Below are 18,148 nucleotides of genomic sequence, written 5' to 3' on the forward strand. Positions count from 1 at the left end.
AGCGGTCGCAGACATGACGACGGCCTCTTACTTAGAACCTAGAAACGGTGTTAGGGCCGCTGGTAACCAGCTGCTGCCAGTGTGGCATTAACTTACGCAGTACGGATAATTGCGTCTCCGGTAGACGAAGGCGTGTGACGCACGCCAATACACTGTTACGCGTCAGCAGTAATAATAGCAACAGCAGCGCGCCGGTAGAGTACCAACGGGTGTAACGACGGCGGAGAGGGGACTCCGTGAGCGCGTGGGCTAATAGGGGTCGGTTCGAGTTATGCAGTTTCTGGGGCTGTACGTTAAAGGAATCGGACACGATGTGAGAGTCTTGGTTAAAGACATCGTAGAGTGCGGACAAGCTGAAGCGGCTATTGCCTTTTATGCCACTGTTGCCCAGCTTCATCGTAGTGCTACCTCACAACCGAAAAACGAAAGTAAATGAGAGAGCAAAGAAAATGTTGTGTTTATTTTTGCATTGTATGAGCGGCCCATTGGGTAAGCTACATGCACCAGCAGCGAAACTATTGCCTGCTATGCTTCTCTTGTGTTCCTACGCCCCTCAGCAAGAGAATCTATTGTTTGTGGGTGCGGACTGTTGTATAGGTATAGCGTATAGATGGCGAAGCAACAACACGTGACGCTGTTATTGGTATAATGGAAACCGCCGACAGAAGCATGCTTTGCGTTACTGATTCGTCTTCCACGTTCAATGTGGAATAGAGCAATTGTCTGTAGCATTTGTTAAGGCAGAAAGTTATTACTCTTCTATTGCCACAGTCGGACATGCTAGCTATTTTCCTTTAATATATTGTTAATTTCGTAGACAACTTGCGGGTGTTATGAACATAGAAGTATCCTCGGTAGCATACCAGATTTTTATGACAATTGACTCAGATTCGATGTCATCAGGCATCATATGCGAAAAAGTTTAAATAAGCAAATCTTCTAAAATTTACCTAGCTCTTTTTGAGCGGTTAATTTAGACTGATTTTCTTTTAAAGATAACTTTTCTTCTCACACAGTGTTATAGTATTTCACTAACGTACATTCCGGTGGCTACAGACGGTGTTTTTGGTCTATAGGGTTCTTCGAGCGTTCGATGCAGCTCGATCTACCAGTAAAATATTCAGCCATTAATAATTATTGCCTAAACCCTCCTGTTTGTTTCGGTCTGATCAACAACTTGCCTAAGAAAGTAATAATACGTACGGTAATCCTAAACAAAAAACATGTTGCCCTCAAAATGTCAAGTTTATTGTGTGACTTCAAACATGTGATATCAATCCTTTGACTACCTTACGCAAGCCGAGCTTTCAGGTTACGCTAAATAGATCCTAAACTATAATATGTAAATAGACTAAGAATGGGAATTAACATTATGACTATGTCTACTCGTATCCTCTACAGGTTGCCTCGATGTTAATATTTTCTAGATTTCGTCTTATCGTCATGAAGGCGGGTTAGTGAAGTTTGCATCTCCAAAGCGATCGTCAACAGATTTAATTATTATGGTAAAATACTGACCCTCTCATATGAAACTTCGGGTACTAATATCAATGAATGATATAGAAAAGCGCTAGTTGTCGCAACGCCTACAAAAAAAAGCCCATAGCTACAGCATTATTTAGCACGAAAGTCACGGCTATAGAAAAAAGTTAGTGCTTCGTACTTAGCAGCGCCAGATCGGGTTCTCGAAGAGACTTTCACCACTGCAGATATCATCAGCATATAAGCGCTTTGTGTACTTATTTACCCCGGTATCCCCCACTCGCCGTTGAGATTTGTCAAAAAAAAGTAACAGAAATTAATACAGCTTTTTGTGCCATAAGGCTGACAAACGGATGAGCATGGGAAATAGACAGATCATTTTGTCCATGGCTTTTACGAGGTGTTCGTTGTCGTATCATTTCCTTTGTATTATAGGTTTTCAGAGAGTAAGTATATGCAACGTAATATGAAACGCTAATTATGCTAGATTTTTTAACTCAACCTATTGACAAGACAAAAGCCTAATTATCGAATGCTTTCTTTGATTAATTTACTCTCTAGCAAACTCAGGAAAATCAATTTAAAAAACTCAAAACAAAAGTTATGAATTGCTAAAGCCGCTAGAACTGTTTGAAACTCAGCGATATTATTCCCCGATTCGCTTGCAAGTCCTTAAATCGTCCAGCTTTAATGCGTTAGCTTTCGTTTGAAACTAAGGCTTGGCTATTAGGCACTTCCAAGGTTCGAAATCTAATTGTCCTGGTTAAGGCAGCATTCGTTTTTTGCTCGGTCCTCTCAAAATCCCTGTCCTGATAGGTTTCCGAACCAACGCTGCACAGTGTTATCTGGCCAATTGTAGAACCGGGAGCTGGTTAGGGAAAATCTATTCTACACTAATTTAGAACGAGTGTCACTTTTTACGTTAATGAGCGTTAAAACACCTGGTTCTATTCCATCCCTTAAAGATACCTACGGATTTTACTGGGTGGGCTGGATGAGCTATGCTTGTTACGGGGTCATGACACGACTTTGAGAATACATGAGCTCGTTGGAAGCATTTGTTTAAAAACTGTCTATCAATTCTTTGTCTGCTGAGTAAAAGTCTCGTAACGCCCCGAGGCAAGTTTGGTATTCTTATTCAGGTCCAGAATACCGCGAGGCAACACGAGTTTCAACACATAAAAGACTGCGTGCCCTAATATTGTATTGGACAATGTTAAGTGAACAAACGAAAGAAAATTGATGACTACCCAATTTTAATATAGCAACCTTCGCTCTACATTCATTAAATAAGATATTCGTTAATCCTTAATTAAATGACCGACTATGCTCCACACGCACTCCAGTAGGACGCGTACGTTTTGGCCGTTTCGTGCTCGGCAAACATGGACCCCACTGATTTAAATATGAACTGTCCTTCAACATATATTTACATGTGTACGGGACCCATATACCAAGGACGGTCATTTCCGTTTGTCGGACTTAAAATTGTAGGACTAGTTGTAACGAAACAGTGGTCAATCCTTTAGTTGATGATTCAACGGAGTCAAACATTATAACTGCTAGCTAGGAAAGCAGAGCCACCCGAAAATAAATAAACACGCTAGTTATCTTGATAAATCTATAAGCGATAACCACTTAATGTTCCCCTAGGGGATGTTAAGTTGCTTCAGTCTTATAGACTTCAGTCAATAGCTAAACTTTATTATTGCGTTTTTATTTCACACGCTTACGATCAATGATATATGTAAATTTTTGTGTCTGTGCTTTGCTAGACTCGTGTATTTCACTAATTCACAATATTCGGTTTACAGCGAGATCGTCGATTTTCGCTCGATCGACTAATTGTTGATATCACTTTGCGAAAATAGTAATAAATACATTGCGTTTATATGTATGTACAGTTATATGATATAGTAGTTAAGAGAAATAAGCAACAGTTTTCAGTGACTCTTCCGGGGCCTCATGAGCCTGACGCCGAAACACCAGACTTCATTATTTTGTTTTTATGTTCATGCAGGTTGCTATAACCAAGCTTAACTTGAATCCTTGAATTAGATCAACTAGCCTATATGAGACTTCCGCAGTTTTTATGGCCCTTATTTAAAGAAAAGATATTTGAAAGATCGAATGAAACAAGAATTAAGATAGATCTGAACCTAGATGTTTTAAGGGTTTTGTGGATGGCGCCTGCATGGACGCTGGTAAGTTATTGTCAGAAAACATGAAACCTTGATCGTTCCGTTTTCGCTATCAGATTCCACATTTTTGCCGACATCCTTGAGACGATATCATCTGCAAGAGGTGCATGGTTTGAGCCAATCATCAGCACTTCCAAACACGTGACATTTTTGGCTTGATTTTCAAAAAGTTCTTCAGTGAGTAACTTATAAAAGTTGACAGCCCCCACGCCGGGGTACGGCAGAAATTTACTACGTGGCGCATACAGCGGTGTCACTTTACGACCGCTAAGATTCTCAAACCAGATATCGTAACGGTACCTGCAACGTTCATCAGACCACGTGAATCCGAAATTTTGGCCTTCACCCACAATTCGTTCAGCTTTCTTCCAGGCGCGTTGTAAACAATGTTTAACCTGAGTATTTTTCTCATCGGCGAGCCCGCATATCGTCCGATTAGCCGTGCGATTGACAAAGATGAAGCCTTCCAGTTGGCGGATGTCTCCGAAAACGCTACGTAGGTCGAACTTCAGGTCAAGACGAGCGACGATATGCGGGACTGAAAGCCAAAAAAGTGAACTATGGGGTTGATACGCTGAGGCGCAATCGAGCACGAGCTCAGAGAACGCGGCCGTGACTTTCTCTTGAAGGTCGGACAGTTTCTGATTAAGCAAGAAGCTATTATCGGAGTCCTTATTCTTTGGCATGTCATTTAGCGTGTCATAAAACAGCCCCGAATCGAAGGTCTCGCGAATGATGAGTTTGATATGAGCCAGCATCATTTTCTCTGCTTCAGTCATTGGCTTGATTTGCATAACGCGGTACACTTTAGTCATCATATTGCGTATCAGAGCTGTTTGTTGAGTAATGTGCTCTACGTCGATGTGTTCACCCTTAAAGGCTTCTCCTTGAATATGGTTGACATGCCTTGACAATGCGTACAGGGCGTCACTGCGCGCTGTTAGCTCGTTGAGTTCAGCTAACAGAATAACCGTACCTTGACAAACTGTATCGAGGCGAACCACTAGAAAGGGTACAGCTGTATTGAAGTTCGTCGAGAAGAACATAGGCAGGTAACTATTCATGTCCATTATATTAGCTACCAACGACAGGTGGAACAGATCAGTGGTGCTGAGTTTGAGAGCGTTACCCGCGTGGTGCTGCATGAGACATTGACTCTCGTGGAACAGCATCGCATGACTAAACGTCAACGGAGCATTTTTCGTCTTATGACGAGCCGACGCAAGAATCTCCTCAAGAAGCTTCTGGTTCTCCCTCGAATACGGATAATAACTATGGGCTTCAACCAACCACGGGATCGAGCTTCGTTTAAGTTCGTCATACGCTTTCATCATGTTTTTGAGCAGCTGTGCACGTGGCTTGTCGAACCGAAAATGCGTCCTCAATTGAGGTAGTGCACATGCGTAGAGATGCCATACGCATTGGAGAAGGGTGTTAACACGCCGCTTTTCCGTGCCCTGACGGCCTTCACGCGAATTGCAGATGTAGATGGCAGTGTAGCCCAGATATTCAGTGAACAAGATCAGGGTTTCGTTGTCGCATTGGATGCAAGCGCACGGATTGTTCAGTTGTGTTTTGTAGATTTTCTGCGACGTAAGTAAAGGCGCAAACAGATGTACAAGAATATCCGTACTGACCTTTTCTTTTGGCGAGTCAATGAACCCGTTGCACATCGCCACCGCAGCCACGTGCTTGTAAAATTTGTCGTCAGCCAAGTTGAACACTAGGTCGTTCATAGGGTCAAACACAAGGAAAGCCCTCATTCCCGGGCCCGCCTTCGGTGTCGTTAAAAAGAACTGAACGGCCTCACTGTTATTCATTTGCTGTTATTGCCTACAGAGCTGTTTTTCCTTTCTGGATTGTCGATGAGCAATGGAGAACACACCACGAATGATTTGGCTGGCCGCCGCTCAGTGCAGTACTTCCAGAAATCCAACTACTCGACAGACGCGCTCACTCGCTCCGCAGCTCGCTGAAAGCAGTAAAAGTTTTGTGACGTCGAATAGGTTTGGGTACGGCAAAGGCGAGTCACGCGGTGTTTTGCTTTCTATTGACGTCGGCTGCCTGTTCGCTGCTGGGTCTGGGAGGGGTGGACAAAATGGGAAAAAACATGGAGAGAAAGGGGGGAGGAGAGGGAGAGAGAGGGACCGGTTACAAAAGGAACAACACAAGATTATGTTGGTTGACTTAAAAAAGGCGCAAGTGATTGTTTTATTGGCGATTGCTGGAAACAGCTCCTATTACTCCGGCGTCTCTAATAGAACAAGTCACAGGTCACTTTAGGTATCTCTCGACCTGTAATTCTGTGTAATCCTTTAAAGAAGAAGCCTGGTGGGAAATACCGTTGGCTTTTATTCTTGAAAGAGTGACGGACACTGTCACAAACGGAAAGGAGGCCCGCTATTGCCTATAGTTGCTCAACGTGATCCGGCCCGTCCCATTTTGGAGAGAGGTATAATGCCGATGACGCCGAAACAGCAGACAGTGCCATACAGCTATACCGTTGTTGTCGGTACCCCACCGTGTCCACGATAGTAATCGGAGAGCGTAAGACGTTGAGTATTGAGAGGGGAAATCCTTTTTTGTGGACACTGGCTTTTTTTCATTTTCCAGTTAATCATCTGCTGGTGTCACCGGATATTACAGTGCACCTCGACTGGCGGGCTGCGTGGAATATAGACAACGTGTCGAACACTCAAAAGGGGAAGCGCATGGTAATGACTATCAATACTGCGACGCCGCTAATCTCCCCGTCAACGGCCTGTTGTCGGTTGAGTTAGACACTGCTTTGCAGATGTCGGGCAAGATGGCGACCTCGTTCACGCTAATAGGTTACGGCTGTTTCACTCGCTGTTACACACCCCCTATCAAGTGAACGTAAAATACGTACCTACTGGCCCGACGTGGCTTTCTAGTAAAATAATAGAGCAAAGGTGTTCTCAGTTTGAGTATGACCTTGAGCGTTGCGTTAGCCAGTTCGAATAGTTTCTGATAACAACTTTTATTAGAGATTAGACAGCAACCAGGTTGATACGTGTACACAAGTACACCTTGTGTGCATGAGTATATAAAGGCACGATCTTTATCGGGAGACCGCCTTATGTGGCTATTGTCGCCATTTTTATAGTTCGTGTTTAATTTTTTTTAAAACGACATATGCGAAGAGCGTCTATTTATTATTAACTCTACGAACTTTGTTCCTCTACTTCTTCTTTCTATGGAAATGTTATAGGACATTTTATCTGTGCGCTGTGAGAGTGCTATGACATCTAAATGGCTTGTATTTTTAATATATATGTATAATACGTCAAATAACTAAAGTCAAACAACCATTTTGTTAGCAATATTTATTAAAAGAAGCTTCCCTTTCGCTTGTAAACAGATTAATCCTTAAAAAGAAAAGCACGCACCATATTGTTTTCGCGCTTGAGTACTGACGCTTTAGAATGCACGTAGCATTAACATTAATACAAAATAATTGACGTAAATACAGAATTCTTGCCTGTCTGCTAGTGGCACATAGGGATTAAGCGGCAGCGCATCTCCATATGGGTATATATTCGCTCGATCAATGACCCTGCATTTTTGAAAAAAATCCGGAATATTAAGCTATCTACATATTTAAAAATTGGACTTTGAGCAATATTATTTTTAATCAACTACGAAAGTACTTAAATGAATGTTTCGAGTTATATGACCGGTGCTTAAGTCGCTAGGCGTTGCTTTACTCGGATGTTTTTTTAACAAAACAGGAAGCACATTTACGCCTAAATTCAGACCTAAAGTAACACGGGCCGCCTGTAATCAATCAAGTACCGTAGCTCATTTATAAGCAATTTTCGTAAGGAAAGAAACTAATACAAAACATTTAAAGTAGAACTACAATATAGATAAACAAATTTCAGAAGAAACGCTATAGCTACTCTTAATTCATACCTAATCTATGACTACCATGGCCTGCCCGTTATCATTACCCGCCAAGTTAAATTGTTAAAATCGAGTCACCATATTTCCTACAATCGTTATAATTCCTATGTGTTATTGAGATACACAATACATTCGCTCGCTTTGACCTTAAAACAATCATTTGATACGAGCTGTCTGTACTTATATATGTTTGTAACGAAGCCAAATAGACGGGATAACATGAAAAACAAACAGCAAACTCTTTAGGTCAACCTCATACGGCTGTCCCTCAGTGCCCCAACCAACGCCACGTTTTGGTTGCCGAAAATGTAAACAGTGATTTCTGTTAATAGAATACGACCTGTTAGTGAAGTTTCGCGTAGAGTCGTCCGTAACGTAAAATACGTCCTGTTATGCTACCAATATAAGAATAGCATTGACAAAAATGCATTTTAGTTACAACAAGTAGACGCTCACGTCCTTCTCAGATACAACGAGAGTTATTAGAAGAGCTTATGAAGTTAGTTTTAGTTATACTGCCCTAGCCACCGGTTTGTCATGCAATATCGTTCTAGGCGACTTCAAAAAGAAAAATCGGTGTTTTGAATCAACGTTAAGGGACCCGCCGAGATCACCATAATGGCGCGGGTGAACGAAAAATCGAAAATCTTATTGCGGAAACTGCTCATTTTTAAGGACTAAGGATCCATTCGGTTTACTTAAAGGTCATTGTGGGTTGTGGCGACAAAAATTTCCGAGTCCTCTAGGAAACTGCACCATTAGCCAAGCAGAACGGACTTGGCGCTTATACCTAACCGTTTACGCCAAAACATTCGTATGAGAGAACAGAATAGCACCCCACTGAACAACGTGGCGTAACCATTCCGCATTTTTATATTCTTTGTGTCATCTTCAATGCGAAGACTTTAACGCTGAGATGCCTTTCACAACGTGGGAAGAGCGCGATACTTAATACCGAAATGAATGATGTCCCAATCATACGCAGTCATTGGAGAATGGCAAGTCCTTTTGAAGATAAACGTTGCACGCCACGTTAGTTGCTCCCGTACGCGCAGCTTTTGATCAAACTTCCGGTAGTCTTGCTTTAAACATCCACAATTACTGATTAAATTTTACAATTACGGAAGAGTATAGATTGTAAAGCCTTATATTAATTTCATATTGGTGCATGGAAAAGTCTATGTGAAATATTGGTACGTGATCACGAGTTTTAAGCCAGCCTTTTCTAGCGATAGGAACGCTATGTTATCGGCATGCAATATCCCCGACGACGTTCACCTTAACGTCCAATCCGCGTTATTGTAAATGGTCATGCAAAATAGCGACTGTTAAATGCGAACCCCCTGCAAATCTTTTTTATTTCTGTTTTCTCCAAGCAGTTTCTATACGGTAACGTCATATACATATATATATCGGCATTACACCGAAGGACATACAATTTTAATTAAATTGCTCGTTCTTTGTTTTAACCGTTTGAGACGATTTAAGCTGTTTCACTAGATACTTCCTTTGCAAATCTTAGATTGATATATAAGGCTGTGGTTTTGTGTACGCTGGGCAACAGTAGCATAGAGTTTCCTGTACCCCCACGAACTTTATCCTTGAACGCATCCTACTGTCGTCTACTCACCGACTCCCTTTCAGCTCAACCATGGTTATTTTGCATCATCTGCACATATAGAAAGTACCTTCTATATCATCTTCAATCGTCTCAGCTTCTGATTACGGTAATCACTTTATGGCTGAATCCTCAACGATGCATTAGGTGAACGACTTATCTCTGAATAACGACGATCTACCCAATGCTTTTTTTGTAATACAAACAAAGCTGGTTGCTGATGAAAAATGGGTTAACAAAGCTTTTCGAAGCTCTATATGTACAAAACGCTATTTCAGTGTAACCTCTTTGTTTCGAGTATTACGTCATTAGGCACTCCCTCAGACAGACGGACGACTGGCTGGCTCCCAGCACAAAACAAAATCTATCCACGCCCGGGTTAGAATTTAGACCACAACGTGTCCCTAAGATCAGCAGGCAAATATGCTCTCCACTAAGCCATCACCGGGACAGTTCAGTGTAATCTACCCCTACAGGGCAGTCCTCGTTGGTTCTTTTGACCAATCGTCATGGAAAAATCGAAAAATTCCTTTCAAATTTGCGCGCTTGAGGAATTTTACACATGGCATAATCGAAGTCATATTCTGTACGATGAATAAGTGTTCTATGATTAAAGAAAAAACAAATCTACCCGGATTCTGCGACGTGGGTCCATGCTCTATTAGAGCGTGCTGACTTTGTAAGCCCTGTTCGCTTGATTTTAAATATGCAGGTGTCTTGAATTACAAATACAATATCTGTCTTTAATCACTATTATTATTATTATTATTACTATGATTGTTACTATTTTTACAATATAATTTCTGCACGTTCCTGGAGAAAATTCATAGCATGTGCTGGTCTGTTACCGATGCCGTTTAGTACGTACGGTTAACGGAAGCAAGTCGACGAATGTGAGAAAATACCACGTGTTTAAAAATGCTAACTTTACTTAAAACGCAGGACGCCTTTAATCTACTAAGTCTCAATGAAGATCTCAAATTTCTCCTTTATTGACCGTTCATCCGCGATAGTGGGTTCATCTAGCGCCAAATTTCAAACAGAGTAAAGCGATCATACGCGAGCGCCAACCATCTGGAACCAAAAAAAAAGCCGTTCTGGTGGCATCGCCGCCGTAGGAAAGACCCCGCGTGTTTGCTGACGTTACGTATGTGATCATTATACGGTGAGACCTTATGTTAATAGCATTTTAACTGCTAGCTTGAGCGCCGTTGCTGAGAAAGTGCTTTATACGATGAAGGAACGACGAACGTTGTATGCTTTTGGGTAACTAGCGCGATGCTATGCTTTTCGCGTCGCTTCCACCGGGTGGAGAAGCACAGTGCATTGTGCAGCGATTCGGAAAAAAACCGCGTTACCGATGAGCCAAAGGAAACTGCCAATTTAACAGGTCAGGTGAAATAGCAACGTGCGAACGCAACGCGAACAGTTCCTCAAACAATAGATCTATTGTCCTTGGGTGTCTATTTACATAGGTGAGCTCATTAGTCTCTTCGGCTTAAACAATAGTTGTGCTAATTGATACTGAGGTGACAGACTTTATTAGACGTTAAATGTTGTGCTTGTTTATTTATTGACAGCGACAAGAAGCAGTCGTTTAAACTAGGTATATATTCAAACGATTATATATCTAGTATCTACATACATGTCGTGCATGTCGTCTGCAAAACACCTATTGTCATTTACTACAAATGGTATGCGGCAGAGTTTGTATTTATGATATTTGGCAGTTGCACGTAAATAAGCAGGTTGCTATGTAAATGTTAATTTATCAGATCAGGAACGAGAAAAATAATATGTATCGGGAGTTGCTTTTGTCGTTGGTGGCACTACGTAAGTATTTTTCCGTTGATAATAAAACGGAGCTTATGAATCTTCGTGATGTCCTTTTGTTTTGACTGATATAACACTGTGCTGTACTAATGTAAAGGGCTTGGACAGAACACAATGAGGATATAAGAGAACAGCCAGAATTTGCAAACCTCAAAGTAGAGGGTCGTATATGAACGATTGACCCTCGTTTCTGAATGATACAGAACATGAGCTAGCCCGTCTTTGTAGTGAGTGACTGTAACCATTTATTTGATGGTAGGTGCAGGGGTCTAGCATGCATGTGGTAACGAGTTAAGTAACCTGGATTTGTTGGACGACTTTTTGTAACTGTTGTCCTTAGCTGGCTCTTGACTCAGGCAGCTAAGCTGCACTAATTTATATTACCACTAAGATACAGCGGAACCGCATGTACGCTTTACCATCTACTTTAGTATTAGCGATGCTTCTATGTATAGCTGCGCTAAATGCTGTGAATCATTCTTCGGTATCGTGAAAAGAAAAATTTCTCTGATGCTGTCACTAGCTACGCTACAGCTCTTTTAAGAGTCGCACGTGCGACAATGCCTAGAAAATAAAGTATATATATATATATTAGTAGGATACATATTCTCAAAAGTCTTATAGATAGCCCTTCGCGGTCAAGGCCTCGTTAAGTGTAGTCTTTAATGGAACACAGAATGACCGACAGAGTAATTTCACTATTTTATTGAATATTATATATATATATATATATAGTACGAAGATATATAGTACGAACCAACTGTCATATCTGTACTATTTTTCTTCATGGAAACAGGCAGGGACGGCTTCTCTAAGAAATTATCAACAAAAACAGTGTTACAGGCTACGGAGCAAATGAAGACTGATTGATTTAGCACACTACAATAAGTTGCACCGTCCCATAGGCACTGCTATGTTAACCATAGCCAAGTATCGTTACGACGCTCATGATAAAAGAGTTCCTACCGGGGCCAATGTTGGGCGTTCAGCTGGGCCATGCGGCGTTGTCCATTAGTCTCATTGGCATCACACGAGTTTATGTTGCATGTTTAGCGTATTTTTCAGCGATAGTAGTATTTACTGTCTGTCGATTTTGTATTCATCCCGTTTTCCATATCGAATGGCAGATAAATCACTAAAGTACGTTCAAATTCACACTTCCAACTCTCTAAAAAACTCGTCCCTGGTCTCATAAAATGCGTTCTCTGCAATAATGCTCATGATTCTTGTGTGATGCGTTTTACAGAAGTGTGTGTGTGGGGAGAAGAAGGGGGACGTAACATGTATTAAAAATGTGTGTCGTATAAATAAATCTTTAGGCGCTGTATTAGACATCCAATACTTTCCAGAGCTGAATTAGTACTTGGCCTTTCCCCCAGACATGGTTAAATTTTGGTTTGTTAAAACAAAAACCAGGTGAATGATCATTAACAAGTAATAATTATCAAAGCATATAGCAGTATTTTCGACATGTCTGCATCTTTCGGTTGCTCCGAAATAACGTACGTAAAGTGAGACATTATAATATTTTTCTAATACTATGCGACATTTTCTGTCACTTATATCACAAAGCGTCTTGTTTATATAATAAAGTGCAAGAGCATTCGTGAGTTCCACGATGATTAAAGGATTATGCGGTGTAGCGGTATGTGATCCTGCTGTGTGCCTAGAATTTGTTCTTTGTGCCTAATTAAATTACATTATGCAAACATTACGTATCAGTTGCTTGCTTCAGTAGGACGAACGCAAATGACTGATTTTCTTTGACATCAATAGCTTCTCTATGGAAAACTGTTCAGGCAATAGTCGTGACGCTTTTAGTGATGTTAGCATCGATGATAGTACCGCTGTCCACTGCAACCTGAAAACCTTGCACATGTACCCACAGAGTTTCGATCTGTTGTATTCAAGTACTTTTCCCCGTAGGGGCTAGGCAGTTCCCGCGTACTTTTGCCTCTACCTCAACTGAACTTGTGGAGTCGAACACGGTGGTGGAAGGTGTGTAGCGTCCCTATTGGCTGGTTAATAGACTATTAATAACCCCCCTTTTGCATAAAGAAAGCAATCTCGATTGTTAGCCATAATTGAACTTTTGAAATATGCAGGTGCATAATGTACGTTTAAACCGTAAATAATTTTTCTTGAAAACTGCCAGTGAATCAGTTTTTGAGACCCCCCCCCCTCCTCACGTCAATAGGCAATACAGTCAGATTGAAAATGACGGCAACAATTCAGACTTTCAGATGATTCGGTTTCAGTACATGTAAATAAACCAACAACATGATCATTCTGTCCATAACTTTATTGAGTTAAGACGCTTAAACAGTGATCTAGTGGCAGTAGCCCGCAGAATTTCTTTTTACACACTGCGTCAGTCACACTGAATCGCCCTTGGCATATATGTACGCGGTGTCTCTTTGAACCAACTGCGATCCCCTCAACTGATCTATTAAGTTCAAATTTAAGTTTTTAGCGCAACTGACTTCAAATTAGCTTGCGAACATTAATCATATTCATAACAACAATACTTTTAGTATTTCTAAGTTGATTGTCCATCATTTGAGTTTGACTATACACAAATTGTGCCTACAATCGGCTACAGATTCTGATTTTCCGCTTACCCGTATCGTCTACTTCACGCAATTGTAAAAGTCGTCCACTTTTTTAACTCATCGAGCCGATGATGATTTGTGCAGCTTATCTACTTATTCAGACAGAACGCACAAATAGATATTCTTAATTAAAATGACTCTTTTAGTTACTTGTCGCACACTCGCAATGTTTTGCAACACAGGACACATTATCTGTCCCGCTCTTCGTTACCAATATATCAAGCAGTCCGTTTTCTATACGGAGTGTCTAGTTACCTTGTGAATTGGCGCCAATAACTTTGTAAACAATGGCGCCGTCGTCTGCACAGGTGGCGGAACTATGGCGACACATAATATTCTCGTCGTGCTTATAACACTCGATAAATATGCCATCGACAACAAGGCAGTCACGTCACTTATCGACACGTAGAACCTCCACGTTGCTTCCCGCTGTCGAATAAAAGCTGCGATATTGGTGAAATATGCGTCTTCACTACGCAACCACTGCTACGGTGGGTTTTCCAGAGATATTGTTGCAACATAGAGATTCAGCTAGATATCGCATCCGTATAATACAAAGACACGGCTGTGCTTTGGCTCCGTAGTCCAGACAACGGTATCTTGATTCGATGGCGACAGGCGATTCCCGTTTGTGTTCTTGTCTTGGAAGGGCAAAGTGATAAAGTCAACAAAATAGCTATGACTATTCAGGCGGAACGCACTCGGCATCGACATACATTTGAGGCAAAGTTCAACGGTTTCTTTTCTGATAATTTGTTTTACATGGGATAAAAACTACTTTGCCACGGTAACCTTAATAAGAGTTTAACCTTTATTTTTAGCCTTTTTTTCTTTTGTTAAACATTCAAGCTGCTAAATATATATATGATACGTTATGTATGCAGGTGCCAGAATACAGTCGCAAGCACTTTTTTTTTGACCATGACAGTAACAGTATAGTTACAAGCCTATTACAGCAAAAAAGGTTGATTAGTCATTTAAAAACACCTAGAAACTGTTACATAGTTACAGTGGTATATACATAACATTAGAGTATCCAATACATGCACGCGTCCGGTATATTCGCTTAAGAGCTTGTTACCAGTGCGCCCTGCAAACTTTCCCCTGCGGAAAGCTCTGTTATTGTGTAGGGCCCGTTTTCTGCCTCTCGTAGATTAGACGGAGCGTTGCGATGAGCCTTTGCCGGGGTTGCCAATGAATTTTCAAGTAAGCACGGATCAAACTTTCGGAAATCGGCTCACTGTCACTACATGCATGTTACTATAGTTAACTGTGTTTCGTTCACTCAACCCATAAAGAGGATAAAGAAGGTCAATAATATAAAATAAATACATATGCTCATCATTTAAAGAACTAAACGCCTTTTGCGATTTTTTCCAGCTGCGTCTGATTCACGATAAAACATTATGGCGCGAACAACATATCTCGAAGCAGATGTCTTACGTTAGAACATTTATGAACAGACCCAGAGGCGACAGATATCTCTGCACTCCATCCTGCAATATTGTAGAATAATTTTTCGAGAAAGGTTACTTTTCCAAGAGGGATCTTTCTAAATTAAGCAAGAATTGAGTAAGCCAATCACTTCGTGGAGATTGTCTTAGTGTTCTAATTTCGAATCTAGAAAAATAGCATGATCGCTCCAGTTGGGTGGATGGAAAATAACAGGGCCCTTGAGAGGAATAGAACGATTTGTGAAGTACATGCCGCTAGTAGACGAAATTACCTGTAATTACATAAGAGCTAGAACAAGTGTGTAGAAAAAGAATCTTTCTAACACGTGTTAGCCCACCTACTAAGTCCGTCATATTCCCTTGTAACAACCTAACATATGTAACTATGAGCCGAAAACAAGGAAGCTACTCACTGGATAGCTTCGAACAACGGAAAAGCAAAGGGCAAGTCGATTAGAAATATATGACATGACGCCATTTTCGCTTCAACTACTCGTTCGCTTAGGTTCTATTACAGTTGGGAAAATGATTCTGTTTGTCTCTGCCATCTGTTCAGGTGAACTTCGTTTCTTTCCTTGATTCATCATTTCGTATCCTTGCGAAGGTACAAACGATAACTCCGCCTTTCCTACAATCATTAAAAATCGTATAGCATTTTTTGACCATTTGAGCTAATCGTTTCTCATTAAATTTATCTCTTGCTTAAATCCCTGAAGAAATCTTTGTTAAATAATCATTAGCTAAATGTTGTAAATCAGGTTGTGGTAAACCTGCTCGTTTAGCATTGTTGAATAATTATTAATTAGTCTGATTTAATTATAGATTCTAAAACGAAATTCAAAATGCTGCTAAGGAAGGTCTTGACTACCGTTTCCACCTCCAGAATCAATCTAAGTGGTAATATCCCGTTTTTAAATAATAATAACTAGATAATGATGAACAAATGAAAATCAATAGACAACTCCTGGAACTGAATGTGGAGTGCTTAAGAAACCGTTCATATGCACAGCGAAGTCTATACGATAAATATTACTTGGAAAAGTATTAAGCAAGAAGAAATGTGATCATACCACATTCTAGGTTCGACAGTCTCGTGCTGGGAGCTAGCCATCCAGTATCGGCCGAAATACCAAACGTTTAACTCGGAACATAGATATTGTATCACATTCAAATGGGATTTCTGATCGTGCAAAAAAAGGGTACGTGTCGAAGCGCTTAGTCACTTATTGTGTCCATTAGATAAAATGATACTATTTTGCTGCTCGTAGTAGATCTACTATGCCTCGAATTTAGATTGTACTTTCGTCGTAGAAAAGAAATTATTTATTAAGGTACAACGTACCTCAATACAGTTTCTTTTTGAAACTAGAAATTAGTGTTAACAGTAACCAATATCTCGTCAAAAACACAGAGACGTAGTCACAGTTGGTGGTTTTTATGGAGGTCAAGCGCCAATAGAAATAACTGCAGCTCTATTGCGACTGAAAGAATACATCGGCAGTATAGAACGCATGGTAAATAGTCTACATATATTTTCATATAAATAGCTAACGCGTTGCGTTGGTTTATGTGTTAAACCAATTGAACATTAACCCATGGGTAGACGCTCTGCTTGAGAATCAAGTTATTATTACTTTTTAGTAATCTATATTGCAGCTTACCCATTAACTGAGTTATGCTCAAACAAAGCTGTTCACGAGGAAATTTGCATGAGCTCGTCCTTTGGCCACATTTTCTATATGCCTCTGTTGTTTGCGTGCTGTTTAAAGCTGAGCTGTCCTGAAATAATTCAGTTTTTTTTGTGTTCAGACTCATTCATTTTTCTTAAAATTAGGTAGCATCATTATTGCTATCTTGCTGTAGCAAGAACATAGCTCCCGACAAGCTGGCTTTCTCATATATTAATTAAATGTAAATCCGGACCAGACACTTGTACTATCTATATACTGGTGAATTCAAGGGCAATTGTGTTGATGCATATTCGTAAATGTTTATACAACGTTGATATGAGCCGTTTCCTTATTTGTTATCTACGCTTAGATAAAACATATTTTTGTCAGTTTCCTGCGACTTTATCGAGGCCCGCTGTGTGTCCTTTACGGCGCGAAGAAAGTCGCATCCAACTAATGCTGGATTTAATCGCATAGGTTCTTTTATTAGGTCTACAATTAAAAAGCCATTACTTCGAATCCGCCGTACACAGTTTGAGCTGTGCGGCAAATGCATGACAGGCGCTCTATCAGAATGCAGCATTCGAATAATGTTTATGAGCGCACTTCTTTCTATAGTAGCACAACACACGAGTATGTATGTTTACGACGCTCGTTGGTACAGATGACTTTCCTTTCAGTTCCAAATTAGCTGAAACAGTTTGTATTATCCTCTTTTTCGTACATATGTCCAGTGCCGTCCTAAGTTGAATAACTTATGATCGAACGCTGCTCTTGCCTTTATTTGACACTTGTTGCCCCATTCACTTTCCTGTGTTTTCGTGTTTCACATCACAGCTTCACAAGTTTGTATCGAAGTGAATTTATCTGGCTATTTGTCTCCTGGGGGGGGGGACACTTGTTCACATCTGGTGTAAAAAAGGGTCTATTCCTATAACCATCTCGCAAACTGTATGTGGGTAAACTGTATTTCGTCAGATACTTATACCTAATGGAAAAACGTTATGGGACCAAAGTGAGCAGGTAACTGTTGAATATTTCGTATCAGATAATAATATGATTGTGGTCATGGCGTTAATTAGAAAAATTCGATATACTGATAAATAAATATACTTTCAATTGTCATTCTTTTGCGGAAGTCAATAATCGGGATCATATCATCGTGGTAATACAACATAGGAGTCGCCCGTTGCGATTGAGATGTACTGTTTTGTATAAGAGCTTAATCAATTTATATTGCGTTTATGCACAGTCAGTCTCTGTACGTCCTGCACTGCTATACTGTAGTGATTCGCAAAGTAATCACATTGGCTGTGTAATATAATCTATTAGTTAAAATGTATTTTTCCGT

General features: G+C 40.5%; 3 protein-coding genes and 1 long non-coding RNA gene across 7 annotated transcripts in view; 2 read left to right on the forward strand and 2 right to left on the reverse strand.

Moving 5' to 3' along the window:
• Nucleotides 1-13,914, reverse strand: part of LOC111269342 (protein XRP2) — a 25,823-nt gene extending 11,909 nt beyond the window's left edge. The window contains exon 1 of the mRNA XM_022848889.2: nt 13,683-13,914. The gene's annotated coding sequence lies outside the window, so the exon portion shown is untranslated. The remainder of the gene's footprint in view (nt 1-13,682) is intronic.
• Nucleotides 3,090-6,008, reverse strand: HPS1 (Hermansky-Pudlak syndrome 1 protein). The gene has a single exon (XM_022848814.2). It carries the CDS (start codon nt 5,501-5,503, stop codon nt 3,698-3,700), a length of 1,806 nt encoding a protein of 601 aa, XP_022704549.1. The 5' UTR covers nt 5,504-6,008; the 3' UTR covers nt 3,090-3,697.
• Nucleotides 10,222-18,148, forward strand: part of LOC111269401 (uncharacterized) — a 15,484-nt gene continuing 7,557 nt past the window's right edge. Inside the window, exon 1 of the long non-coding RNA XR_015314565.1 lies at nt 10,222-10,618. This is a non-coding gene — a long non-coding RNA (uncharacterized LOC111269401). The remainder of the gene's footprint in view (nt 10,619-18,148) is intronic.
• LOC111269374 (uncharacterized) overlaps nt 10,614-18,148 on the forward strand; it is an 11,989-nt gene continuing 4,454 nt past the window's right edge. For 2 of the 4 annotated variants that reach the window (XM_022848937.2, XM_022848958.2), the window contains exon 1: nt 16,212-16,326. The gene's annotated coding sequence lies outside the window, so the exon portion shown is untranslated. Of the gene's footprint in view, nt 10,704-16,211; nt 16,327-17,805; nt 17,821-18,148 lie in introns of those variants that run through there. The other 2 variants (XR_002685748.2, XM_022848929.2) reach the window with 2 other exon arrangements.

This window comes from Varroa jacobsoni, unplaced genomic scaffold (assembly GCF_002532875.2).
Source record: "Varroa jacobsoni isolate VJ856 unplaced genomic scaffold, vjacob_1.0 scaffold_146, whole genome shotgun sequence".
Classification (NCBI taxonomy): Eukaryota; Metazoa; Arthropoda; class Arachnida; order Mesostigmata; family Varroidae; genus Varroa; species Varroa jacobsoni.

Excerpts from the sequence above, each read along its gene's own strand:
- HPS1 (XM_022848814.2), bottom strand. The coding sequence starts at position 5,503 with ATGAATAACAGTGAGGCCGTTCAGTTCTTTTTAACGACACCGAAGGCG.